We start from the raw sequence: 14221 nt of genomic DNA, 5'->3' as shown, positions 1-14221 counted from the left end.
AAACTCCAATTTACCTGAGACAGTAATCCCATTAAAATAAGTGTTTCACTGCTGGAAAGATGGTCTTTTCATAAAACTGGGCTGTCTATGCCTGTACTTTTGAACATGACCAGAGAAAAAGGACTGTGGAATCTGCTTTTGTCCAAGAGAAACCTTCAACTATTAGAATCCACTGTGCCACACCAGACCAATAAACGCTCCCGCTGGTGGATCACAGAATGCAAGCTAGTCTGTTTTCCACAGGGGCAGCTCTATCTCTCTTAATCCACTTCTAGACTCTTTGTGTCCATGGTCTCTGCCTAAGAAAATGCAGAAGTACAATCTGTGGTTCAAGCAACAGACCTAGAGCCAGCAATTTGAGCTGAGAGATGAGCAAGGAGATCTGGACACTGGTAAGATGGAGGGGAGTTTACCACAGGTTATTTACACATACTACCAACATTTTTTGTGACACAAAGCTGGTTAAAGATCTGGGAAGCATCCCTTTAGGTCCAACCTCCAGTTCTCATATAGAAACAATGTGCAGCAAACAAAACTGTCTTGACACGTTTCATGAAGACGTCTTGACTCATTTTAGCAGGTAATCATTTCAGACTAAGTACTGTCAATGAGCAAACATGCATATTTGCAGGATCCTGGAATTGGCACTCATCTAAATGGTATGCAGCCATTATCAATGTTATTAGTTAGGCCTGTGGCTTTCTTGCTGTGACATGTCAAAGTAAATGCAGTGGAAAGGGTCTATTATCACTTCATACTGGTGTGAAATGGAGGTTAAGAATCACTATCTGCATCTGTATTGTGAACAACACCATGCCCACACAACTGAATTTCAGCTGTTATCATACAGACAGGGCAGCGAGTGTTGTCACAGGGGTCAGATGTGATTATGGATCAACGCGCTTGCAAGGTCTTTTATGATACAGTGTCAGAGAAGGGGGCAGCTGCTCTGCATAATGTTTAAACTATTGACCGCAGAGATGGGCTTCAGACCTTGAGAACGTACAGCAAAATGTCTGACCTACTTCTTAACTGATTCTTTCAAGACTGAATGCTTTCAAAGCACGCTGCCTTTTAGAAGCATCTGAAGGCGACCACACACATGCACCGCTTTTGTTCAAATGTATGCCATCCGCTAGTGTTCATGAAAAGATGTCTCTTAAGGGTTTTGTTTGCTGACAACTCCAACCATTCAGTGCAGCTCTATTTCTGAGCTCACGCTAAGACACAAGGATACAGTACAGAGTTCCTCATACGGGGACGAAAAGGGGAAAGAAAGAGATAAACCAGCACTCACATATTTTCTTTAGAAAGGAAGAAGAGAGAGATTAAAATAAGATTCACACACAACAGTGGCAAAGACAATGAAGGATTTATGCAAGGCTCAAAAAAAATAATTTCCTCATATGATCACACTGAAGTCAGAAGGAAGCTTGAGGGAGAAAACACACAAGTGACCCAGCGGCCAAAATAAAATCTATATTGTATAACACAACAGCCAGAGAAAAAGACAGGACGAAGGAGCTAGCCTCAGCCTTTATGCAATCTTTGTTTACATTCCTGCTCCAACCCCCCTCTCCTCCTCCGTATTGAGTGCCTGCCAATTTCCAGAATCCCCATGGCTGTACAGTTTCTGACATCAGCTCTGGGCTGCGCGTTGGACACGATTATAATGCTCTGCAGAGCCTCACAGTCAAAACGAGCATGTACGACACACTCTACTTGGCAGTGGTTCAAAGCCCAACGCCAACTGATTTTTCTCTCTGCTCCCTCAGTCACACCTACTCTTTCCCCTCCGGTGCTGCTCCTCCACCACTCAACAGGAAGACTTTTAGAGGTCTTCCCATGCTGCAGCAACCTTTGTTTTTGGCCTTTTGTTCTCCTGACATGAACAGGGCCCATTAACCTCTTGTTTTCTTTTTGTTAAACACAGATCGCTGCACGCAGAGGTTTCACCATGGGCAAAACATAATACATTAAATGAAAACTCCCTTGTGCTGATTAATTAAACCCCTGCAGACTCCACTGGAAAAAAGCGGTTGCAGCTGATCAAATAGTTTGTTGCTCTGGAGTTTATGTACTCTGAAGTAACAAGTTAAATCCAAGTTAATGGATTGGAGAAAAAACAAAGTGTAGTGAATAAAATGTTGCATGAGTAACTACCAAGTTGTGCAAAGACATAGCTTTATAATTATTAAGCATGTTGGAGTTAGCTATTCATTAACAGCAAAAAAGGCCAGTGGATCAAGGGATGAAGGACAACAACCTGTCAATTAAATGGTAAACAATGTATTAATTGCGTGATTGTGACAACCTGTCAACACCATATTGTAGAGAAAGGGTAATGTTAGATGTGAGACGTGTTCGGAAAGCTCATATCTGTTAATTAAAGGCAGCTCTTTCTCTCTCTACATTCATTACATTCATATAAAAATGCAAAAACAACATGATCCGTCCTATTCATACAACCCGAGGGGGGATCAAAAGGCCTGTACGAGACTATGCAGGAATATAAACCCGACTAGCACTTATCAGACAGCTGTATCAGCAGAAACCTGACGGGCAATCCCAATAAGTGTCGCTCCCAATTGGCTCTCATTCGAGCTACACACTTCCTGTAGTCACTAACAGCCCCCTTCCCCCACTCCCAATGAGTGTGTGTGTGTGTGTGTGTGTGTGTGTGTGTGTGAGCAATTTAATGTTTAATGCCAACTCCCCTCCATTCGCCCTGATCATGGTGAGTGCCATGAATTTTTAAAGACATCCCTACTTTACTGTCCATCTGGGCTCCATCTGCCCAGCTGCTGGTGTTTAAAGCAGACAGAGACACAGGAGAGGAGACTTCAAAGGCTCTACGTGGCCTTTGGACGAATTCTGGCCTGAGGAGGATATTGTTTATAAAGGGGGCAGGGGAGTAGGGGAGTTAGGTGAACCGTAGCATTGACGACACATTAATGAAACCAGATTGTAATCGTACATCCGCAGATATTTTGTGGAGCTTCTCAGGAGCCAAAGAACTACAGTGTCTCTGGGAACACATTAGCTAACTGACAAAAGCCTTGTTTTCACCAAGCAGTCCGGTCCAGTTCAGCTCAGCTCACATAAGAGCAGTTATTTCTGTGTTTCCATCGTCAAAACCTGTGGATGGTGGCAATACAACGTTTTTTTGTCACCCCTCTATTGGGGTACCTAGCACACCGATCCAATGGTGGACCTAGAAACAGTTCGTCGACCGGTCAATAGAGAATCGACACTCTTGCTCGGACTACAGTGGACTGTAACCAATGTTCCTGTGGTAGCAAGTTTGCATACATTAGTCAACTATAATTATAAAATAAAACAATGTCTTGCTGCCTTTTCATCTTTACTAGCAGTAAGCAGCTACACACTGAGAAAAAAAAAAATTATTCACCGGGCAACTTTTAAGTTGGAGTGATTTCCTACATATTGACGTCATGAATTAATCAACACACCTTAAATGTCAACATCATGTTTTTATTGGCTCTTTTGCATGACATACACTTTAGTGATTGATTGGACGTTCAAGCGCTTAAAAAATGTGCATAAATTTCGACCAGATTACGTGAACTGTAACTATTCTATTTCCTCACTTGGAGAAAAAATGTGGTGGAGCATTGTTCATGTGCACTCTGGCAGCACTGCTTCCCTGCTCTGCACTAAACACTCCAGCCTGCTTCTTTTTTTGTGCTGAAAATGTCACGCAACCCCATCCATGGACAATCAGTGAGGTGCAGATGTTTCTCTCCATTGTCAGTGAGGAGGATATACAGCGAGATCGGGATGGAGCAGTGACATGGCTAACAACCCAGCCTACATAACAAGAGTACTGCTGTGGTGGACACGCTAAACAAATCTACGGTTTCAGTAGATGTCCATGCAGCCTACCGAAAGTGTTTGATGGAAATGCGTCTCTACATGAAACATGACAATATAAATTCTAATGTTCTGATTTCTTTTTCCCTTACATTCATAATGTTGGGAGTCCAGCAGCTAGCCAACAAGTTTATAGCTCTTCGCTAACTCATAACAGGACAAGTTTACCAAGGAAAGTAAGGCTGACTAGCAAACATCGCTACCATAGTTCATGCACAGAACTTCCCACAACACATGCATTTTCTTAAGCGTGTGTTTGATCTCTGCTCGTGCATTCCACTGAGACGAGTTCAATCGCATGCTTTTGCCCAGGCACACTACTTGTATCTGTGTGACATTGTTTATGCGTGAGTGTTTAGTTTAATTGTTTAGTTTTAGCAAAATGAACGGGTTTAGGAAGTACTGAGAGAGAGAGTTTGCAAATGGATGATTTGACATACTTTTGCTGTTGTTAGACGCAGCCCCCTCCACTTCAATTGATCAAAAATGTTCTCCATTTCTGGATTCTTTGCTCACTTGAGGCATGCATCAAAAAGTCTTCACAAATTCAATGTAACACGTGCAGAGTAACTGATATACATATGGTCATTTTGTGAGCGAAGTATCCCTTTAATTTTAAAAGGAGCATTAATGTTTCCTGGGAATTAAAAGTACAAGAGTGATACTGATATGGATATTTAATGGGGCAGATGTATGAGGGAGAACTCAAGGGTTGCAGCAACTGAAATGACTCCTCTGAAATGGCACTCCACCAGCAACGCAAATAAGTTTTGATTTCAAAATTAACATATCCAACAATGCTGGCATAATTTGATATCTGCTTGAATCCTTTATTTAATGCAGCCGCACGCTGCAACAGCCATTTATGACACCCCGGCCAAAGTGCCTTGAATATTTCAATTAATTCACTTAAAAACCGCAGCGCCTCCTGGCTTGATTTAGTCTGACCTTTCAGTTCGAGAGTGGGGAGAGAGAGGAAGGTGGCTGGCTGATCCACCAGGAATGCAGGTCGGGCCTTGGCTGATATATCTTAGCCACACACACACAGCCTGGGGGCAAAACCTCACCTAAAAGTGGGGTTTGTGTGCATGCTTCATCACCTACATGGCAACTTGGAACTAGACAGGTGTGAAGAACTGATATTCAAGGACTTTCACTGAACCTAATTTATCAGACTTATTTTACTGGTCTGATTAAACCGGATTCATGAGTTATAAGCCTGGTGTGGTTTGCACCTCTACCAACTGTTAAAACTTCCTGTTCACTGTTCTAATTGACATTTTCCCATCTAAATTGTTGAATCCCCTCCCACATGAGTAAGGGGTTTCTCTTTTGAATTTCCTCTCCCAAAGTCTTTCCATAAGGTAAGTTATATTTCTTAATAGAGACGTTTACCCTAGACTGGTTAATGAATTGTTGCTGTTGTGATGCCCATAGTGACACTGTGCGTGATACTGGGACTTTGCAATGACGTGACTTAAAAACAACAGAGAAGAGGACAGTTCTCCGTTTGGAAGAGCTCCAACTGCTGCGGACTGATAGAGGCACGCAGGGTTTCTGCCGAGGATCTGGGGTTCCCAGTGGCCACATTATCACCCCCCCTCAGGCACATTCCAACAGCCTCCACCCACCTGCCCAAAATAAACTGTACAGCATTAACCCCTTCCTCCCCACCCTGTGTGCCCTAAAAAAAATACTCAACCTACACACGATGTGACTCCAGAACACATGTATGTGTTAGTTATAGGGTTTCAAAATGATAGATGATGATTTTTTTTTAACTCAGACTTGAGATCATGACTGCCATGAGCACTTTACTGCATCTATACCATCTTGTCTTATGACAATATGATCCTTACTGCTTAAAGGATACACAACTCATATGCAACTACAAGGAACGCTACATTACTTTCGAAAAGTGTGTCCTGTGTGTGTGTGTGTGTGTGTGTGTAAGAAAAAAATGATACACAATTATGATGCAAATGCATATCTCACCTAAAGCCAGATGTAGCCTGTGCCCAAAACACCGGGGCCTTATCCAGTTATTAAGAGATGCTGCTTTTCAACTTTTAAAATGATTTTTGTGATAAAAATTGACCGCCAGGCACATGTATGATTTCATAGTTCGGCTTGATTGTCATATGCTGTCACACTTCTGCCTCAGCTGCAGCTGCTGGACACTCAACGCCAATGTGTAAGATTAATTTAGATAGCAAGACATGGTAAATAATAGTTGTAGTATGGCGTTGGGTAGCGTTTGTCTAGTGTAGAATCAATCCCTTGTTTTGCACACACAGGAGAAAGGCAATGACTTTGGCTTTAACTTATAGACAGAGACCCATTATGTTTATCCTTATTCTATGTCATATAATGTCAGACTGATGACAATTTTAAATAATCACATTATCACTGTGAGCAGAAATCATTAGGCTTCCGAATACTCTCTTTCCGGCATTGTTTTCCTAGTTTTGCACCAAGCTGACATCAGCTCGTGACCAATTTGTAACCAAGCACATTACTACAACCTTTGACATAACATAGCTTATGCTGCTACATGTAGCTACATGCTAATGTCAGGGAACCATGTAGGCTTGGTTCCCGAATAGTGCGGGCGATGTCTACCAAACTGGCATATGACGATGACCACCATGAAACATCCTGATGGAAGATGACGTTGTTTGGGAGGGCAGGGCAAAAATATGCATTAATCAACCACTCGAATTGGACCCGACTTGCAAACTGCCAACTTAATGCATTATAGTAGCACAACTGTTAGGACTGAGACAAGGACAGAGACGAACAGGACAGTGCTCTCGAAGATGTGTTTGTGTGTGTGTGTGTTTGTGTGTGAGAGTAAAACAGAGATGGGAAGAGAAGGTGTAAGGTGGACGGTTTCATGCAGTATTAATAACTTACTCAGGTATTAATAACTTACATGATGTCAGGCTCAGTGGACAGTGACTGACAGCCACTGGCAGTCCATCAGCCAAACCGTACTGCAAATGTTAATTTCTCCCTGATTTTGGATCACATTCCTACTGGAACATGTCTGGTTGTGAATCTGAATTAGAAGCTTTTATCGGCAATTTTTTAAGGTAGAAAGTGACAATATATTCCGACCTGCAAGTGCTGACCAATCAGAGCAGATTAGGCTTCCTCGTGAGGGGGGCTTAAAGCAAAGCCAAAGCAAAGCCTTCTAAGACAGAGGGTGGATACAGGTGTTACAGCAGTTATAGTTACAGGAAAATTAAGTGTTTTTAAAGAAATGAAAGCATGAAAACAAGTTCTAGTAGGAGCCTGAAGTAGTAGTATGAACCTGAAAATGAGCACAATAGATCCCCTTAAAGTCAAATCTTTTCTTTCTGCCGACGAGAGATTGTTGGGTATCAAAACGAACTGTATGAAGCTCCACTTATGGATGTTTATGAGGGTGGGTGACATGCTTCTAAGGTGAAGCTGCCTTGATAGCTGCTTCATTTGATTTTTCAGACAGCTTCACATTTGCTTGTGTGCAGCCCAAGTCATGACATTTTGCTTTGGGCTTACGACTCACTACTGTTACAGATATTACAATATAATTTCAACATGTGATTTTCTTAACCTCCTGAACACAGTTTGGACTGAGAATGTATTTAAAAACTGTGGCCTGCAGATTTCAGCGCTGTCTCCTTTTCACGTGACGAGAAGAAACCACAAATGGCAGTTTCAGACAAAAAAAGAAGAAGCAGAAGGAAAATGGCGCCCACTAAATATAAATTAAGGCTGAAATCACCGAGTTTGATTTGCATGGGGCTAGAATTATCAAGGGACAGACTGTCTTCGTCATAACATGTTGGTCACTTTTGCTTTACACAGCACATTCATGGAGCATCATAACCACAGGCTAAAGCTGCAATTATTACTAATCACAGTAATCATCCAATGGCCAAGTTAGCCCTGTGTAGATAACGTGCATGACCAAAATCCTGGATTCACAGTGTTAAATCATCAGCACTGCGGAGGTTGAGAGCAACAACTCCCTGCAAACAGATGTGACTGTTGTTACTTTATTTCCTTTATCACTTTAAAATGCAGACGGTTTTAAAAAACAGCACACAGTTTGGTCTTCCCCACTGCTCTGTCCCCCTATAGTAGGAGGAGTTTGACATTGTGTAGGCGTTTAATCAACAATGGATTGGGTAACACTATCTTTACAGGCAATATACTGGCTGTCTTGATTATATAACCGTCCGGGACTGACATGTCATGATAAAAATGTTCTGCTTTTCCTACCTGACATATGAAAACCACCAACTGTTGAGAGTATCAATTCATGTCATTCACATGGGGCTTTACGGAGGGAGGGGTGGACTATTTAGAGAAGCAGAGTGTAGGTTTTAGAGGAGTTATATTCCATACGCTCTGTAATTACAAGATATAGGCCTTAAATTACAGAATATACAGTTAGGTTTAAAAATGAAACACACGGTCGGGTTAAAGTTTGTTTACCTCCAACATACTGAAGGCATCAATATAAAAATCTCCTCCTAACAATTCCCAAACCGGCTTCCTCTCCTTAAAGGGTCTGTTAATCTCTGTCTGGATAAAAGCTGAGCTGCTGGTCACACTGCCAGACATGTTTCATGACTAGAAATATTGCTACAGGCCATACGTGTGTTTGAGTTTCAACAGTGGCTTAAATTATGTCATATAAGCTGCCTTTGCATAAAATGGCAGTTTGGTAATATTCCATACTTGAATTCCAGTACAGCAGGCTTATACCCTGCCCTCCTTATATCCAGCCTTATACCGTTTTCCCACCAAAATCAGCACGTATACTCAGGGTTTTTTAAACATGGGAAAACCCATTAAAAATAGGTGATAAACTGCTTTCACAGAGCCAGAAGACAGGAGCCATGGACAGGGCTCTGCAGATGAGTATGCCTTTCTGGGGTTTTTTTTTTGTGTGTCACATTTGATGTCTCAGACAGGCCAGAAAACAGGTTTGTAAACAGTAGAAAGCAGCATGGGGGCCAGTGGAAATGCCACGGTGGTAACTTCTTTTTTTTTTAATGTTTTTACCTATTCAGACTCTCTCTCAGACTTGGTGCCGACTAGATTTTAAACGATGTTTGAGCATTGAAGTACATCATTGCATTGCACTGGGAAAGGAGCTAATTTCAACTGGAACGCCCCTCGAAGTCAGATTTCAGTTGGAGGATCCTCACCAACCCTGACCTCAAAATCCAAGATGGCTGCTCCATGTATCAACAGTAGTGAAAACTGAAGAATTATACTGTTTAATAGCACCTCTGTCTTATTTGTATCTCATTAAAACACATGTACAGAAAGTGCTGTCCAAATTCTACCTGTGTACATGTTGGTACAGTGTTTGTACGCGCAAAATGCAGAATGCAAAATGGCGTGACGTCATTCTTAGCTGCTGCCTCCAATTTACGAGGTAAATGAAACGCAGCATAAAATTGGCGTGTCCAACCAGGTGTCATGTTTCCATCATAGCTGATCGGAACTGGAGCCGATATATATACACATGATTATTGCTGAGTTATTTGACCGAAAGCCTTTTGTAACCTTCCCTATTAAATACAAAAGCCAGATGTTAGTAGGTGTTGGTAGGTTTTGTGTACAGTGGGAAATAGGCTTTAGTTTTTAGTTTTTAAGCAAAAGCAGAAGCAAGTCTAAAAGGTTTCATTGATGAGAAAGTCATTCCTCTTATGCATCACCACAGAAATGTTTACTGTAGTGATCCATTTTCTCCAAAATTGAGTATTTTCATCTCATTTCATACTGTACTAATGGTGGATGGCAACCAGAATTGTAGAATTGTCCATCGACACTACAATTGGCATCAATTTGTTTGGCAGAAAATACAAAAATTAAGAATTATACAACAAGTTTTCTACAACAAGATTCTACATCATTCCCGCGTCTCTCAGTGTTTTCAGCAGCAGCCCTCCATATAAACTAAGTCGTTGACAGACTCAAGTCTCTTCATGTAAACAGCCGCTCTTATTCCACTGGGGCCTCCCTCATAATATCCAGCCCACTAGCATGTTTACAGTAAACGGCCGCATGGTAAAGCTGTTAAAATGCACCCTAAACCACCACCCTCCCCTTACACTGCCCTCAGCCTCTCTGCCTCTGCTCGCAGTCCTATTCATTTCCCTCTCAGGTCACAGTAGTTAGTAAATGTCAAGTCTCACCAGGCACTAAGCCGCTCTGCCAGAACACTGATTGTTTTAAACAAGAACCTTTGACAGATGTACCCTGCCAGAATGTCAGGTGGCAAAGACAAACTTAAAAGCCTCAGCTCAGGCTTTATCAACATTTGGCCGGTGGCTGGTGTTAATTTCCCACCCTGGTTGTATTACTTCAGCTGGGAAAGTGACATGATGTGACGGGTGTGAAGGCCAGATGTGGCCCACCGGCCAACAACTAACATTTTAGATTTATGTCGATACTCTGCGTGCTACAGCAGCTGACTGTAGGATATACTCTAGGGATTAAGCTGATTCTCCACAGTGACAATATGACTGCAAGAGTCAAAGTTGCAGACTTTTATGGGACTGAATCTCCCGCAGAAACATCCAGTTGCATGTGATAATACATTAAAAAGAGTGCAACAGAAAAGCATGCCAAGCAGTGGAGCAGGAGGTATACGAAGAAATACAAAAACATCCTACCTGTCTGAACTGCTCCTCGTAGGTCCATTCTCCGTGGTCCTGGCCGCCCAGATGGCTGTGCGTGGCGTGGGGAGGCAGGATTGCTACGCGGGCCTCCTGCTCGACACTGGGACGGGCCTTTAGCAGCTGGGAATGAGGGTGGAGTTGGCGGTGGGGCAGCAGAAGGATGCCTTTCCCAGGAGCCACCGCATCATGGCCCGTCGGCAGACCCTCTTCCGCCAGGTCGTCATCAAAGTCTTCTTCCATCTCGCCTTCAAAGTCTTCCTCGTCCCATTTCTGTTTGCTGTGTGTATTTAAAACAGAATATTGTTAAAAAATACATGCACTGATGAAGAACATCACTGGCACAGATTCTAGAAATTCAGTACTCACATCTGCTCCTCCTCATCTGACCCCATCATGTCCTTGTAATGCTCCTCGCCATCTTCATTGTCATCGTCATCACCTTCGTCCTCGCCACCACTGCTGCGATCTGACATGGGGCTGTCTGATACCCTCTGCAGCCCGGCCGCGGCGGCACGCATGGCCGCCAGCGCTGCCATCTGGGCCTGCTCCGCCTCAGGGGCCGGGCTCCCCATCGGCTCATCCCCTCCTCCAACAATTGTGCGGACCTGAGTTTGTTGGGCGGCGGCCTGCTGCTGTAGCTGCTGCTCCATCAGCAGCTTGGCCCTTTGCTGCCTGTGCAGGTTCTCCATGACAGCCTGCAGCTTCATCTCCGGGGAAAGCAGCACGGCGTTCAGCTGCCTTCCTTCCCCTCCCTCCCCCACTGAAGGTGCACCACTCCGGAGTCAGTCAGGGGACAATGGACGATGATCCTTCTGCCCAGTAAGAATGAATGCCAACCGTGTCTGTGGTGAAGCAGCGAGCAACTGGCCTGAGGTTTGGAAGTTATGGTTATGAAGTGGAAGGAGGAGGAGGAAGAGGAGAGGGGTTGGTCAGAGCTCTGAGAAAAGCCGGCTGCAGTCCTGGAGAAAGAGGCCTCTCTCCTGTCTCAATGGTTTTTCCTGCAGTTGGGGGGAAACTGAAGCCGGCAGCAGAGCTGAGTCGCACAGTGTTCAATGAGGCACGGGTAGCGGAAGCGAAGGTAGGAGGACAAGAGTATGCTGACAGGCTACAAAGACCTACGGGAGAGAAAGAATAACAGAGTCTCAGACTGCTACTTCCCCACTGTCTGTTAACATTCAGTACCTTCAGTTATGGCAGCGTCAAAACTGTTTAACAACTTTCCCCAAAGCCACAGATAATATATCTCTATATTTAAACTTTGTGGACATCTTAAACTCTCGTTTTACTGATTTATACTGCTCAGATTAAACAAATAAGCTTAATTTGTTTATGTTGTTTTGTTTTTGCTATTGCGTTGGCTTCATTCTGTCAGTTTTGCAAACCCCCACATTATAGACAGAGATAATCCAAGTTACTGGATGATGCAGCAAGAAAAGGCCCAGCGCATTATTTGAGGAACTTGATCAGTCACTTTTAGATTCATGACTATCAAGAGCTTGGCTAAAATTTTGTTAAACTTTTGGGAGTTGCAGCAAAGCAGAAAAGTACAGTGATGACTACAGGGCCACCCTGTCAACTCAAATCATAACTCAAGAAAATGTGGCAGAGAAGAAACTACCCAATGTCACACACATAAATGCTAATTTCAGTCTGAAATCCACGTGAAGCATAAAGGCGCAGTCCCTGAATGGACAGTTGTGCAACACGTGCAGGATTACTCACACAAACAGGCCAGACAAGCCGCACGCACAGGACAGAGTGTTTAGCCTCGACAACAAGAGGAAGTGAAATCACAGGAAGAACCGTCACTTTCTTCACCTGGTTGGTTCGAAGCCAAGATGAATTTCAGCCCGCCAGCAAAGTAGAGTGTTAGTCAACATTGTCTCATCTTTATTGTCTCAATTAAACACACAGAATTAATATCCAGAGGTGACTATGCTCAGGTATGACTGGTGTGTTTTTCCCCTCATTAAAATGTTTTATATCAAGTGTGGAGACTCAGTGGGGAGTTTTTTCTGAAACTTCTGTAGGCAGTGATGCTTCTCCTACATACCTGTTCCCAAAAGTGCTTGAGTATGCAAAGAGGTGTCTTTAATAAACAGCTTAGTCAACTGTTACAACACATCAGCAATCCTACCTATAGCCCAGGAGAGAGAGCAGAACTGTCTGTCCTGTGCACTCTCTGTTTACTCAGAACATGTTCGAAATGTTAAGAAGTCTGGGTCTGTGGCTCAGATCAGTCAGGCAGAGATAAGAGCTGAACACCAAGTCAACAGCATGTGGGGAAATGAAGTTCCAGTGCAGGTGCTGGACATGCTGAAGTGCCAGTCATGACAGGAGGCAACGCTGACTGTACACCACCACTCATCTCAGTCACGCTGACTAATACACTAACAGGCAGACCTCTGTATCCACCACCTGCCCCGATCTTGTACTTTCAGAAATGTCTGGTTTTGCATTTTTACACTGTGAACACTCCAGATGAAAGCATAAAATTGTTACAGTTAAATGTGAATCACTGTTACGAGCGACTCAGCTGCCCTGTGCTGATATTGTGGTTTTAGGTTGTGCCGATATTCAGTAACACCTAAAAACTGATATACTGTAAATGTATATTGTCTGAAGACTTCTTTCTACCCTTGTTCCCCCTATCACATCTTTAATCTATACATCTTTAATCTATACATCTTCTCTTTTACTCATACACTGACAGCTGATATTTGCCAATATTACAACTACTAAACATTAAAAAAAAAGGCAAAAAATATTTTATTAATGTCTGAGTGCAAAGAGCCTCTGAAGCAGCAGAATCAGAATTGTAAAACCCAATAAAACTTCCCTCCAGCAGACCAAGGTTTCACAAAGTCTTTTTTAATCAGCAGCTCCTTGAGGCAAGATCAAGACCACACCACATGGGGAAACTCTTAGCATTTTTCCACACACATGCGCTGGCTTGGCTTGACTTGGTTTGACTCGGCATGTCAGCCAGGCGCGGCGGGGATTTGCATCTCTATGCAACAGGGCTACCCACTTGAAGGTACGCCTTTAACTGATGACGCACGTGTGCTTGTGAACCAACGGAATAATTTTCAGTCCGTCCTGCTAATTTTATTGTGCTTAACAACAAGTATCTCTTGGCACGGCATGAACGTACACCAGATGCCCATCTCCTCCAGCTTGCTATGTCTGGGTAGCTCAAGAACAACGCTTTGCCAGTTTTTTCCTCTAAATGAAGGCGCGTGTCTACAGGATCCATCATTTCAATGCTTCACATTCACTGTCTATGTAAGCAGCTGTGCAAAGCATTCTGATTGAGCCCCCTTGCGCTGTGAGTGACAGTGCATCAGCTCCTTATTTGCATTAAAGGTAATTCTAGGGTACGATATAAAACTAACCATCGTTGATCTAAAATGAAGACAAATTTGGCAACTACATGGCTTCTTTCTTGCCTCAAATGGTTTCAAGTGAGAAAGAGATAGTTGCCAAACAAGCCGCCATGTTTGACATCCAGGAGCTGACAGCTCACATCCCTACTGGCCCGCCCATCGAGAATCCAATGCCGGAAAGCAGCGCTACCCTTTGTGTCTAAAAGCATCTTTGACACACAGTATGAGGAAACAGAATATTTGCAGTTTGCA

The 14221-nt window shown here is 43.3% G+C and overlaps 1 protein-coding gene across 2 annotated transcripts in view; it reads right to left on the bottom strand.

Annotated features, from left to right (window-relative positions):
- arid3a (AT-rich interactive domain 3A) overlaps positions 1 to 14221 on the bottom strand; it is a 49675-nt gene that overhangs the window by 22171 nt on the left and 13283 nt on the right. For both annotated transcript variants that reach the window (XM_033621719.2, XM_033621720.2), the window contains exons 2-3: positions 10950 to 11698; positions 10578 to 10860 (exon numbers count right to left, since the gene is read on the bottom strand). In XM_033621719.2, coding sequence (XP_033477610.2) covers positions 10578 to 10860; positions 10950 to 11290 — 624 coding nt within the window. In that variant the 5' untranslated portion in view covers positions 11291 to 11698. The remainder of the gene's footprint in view (positions 1 to 10577; positions 10861 to 10949; positions 11699 to 14221) is intronic.

The sequence above is a fragment of the Epinephelus lanceolatus genome, chromosome 6 (genome assembly GCF_041903045.1).
Source record: "Epinephelus lanceolatus isolate andai-2023 chromosome 6, ASM4190304v1, whole genome shotgun sequence".
Lineage (NCBI taxonomy): Eukaryota > Metazoa > Chordata > Actinopteri > Perciformes > Serranidae > Epinephelus > Epinephelus lanceolatus.
The sequence above is the reverse complement of the archived record's forward strand: the minus strand, read 5'-3'. Positions and strand labels throughout refer to the sequence as shown.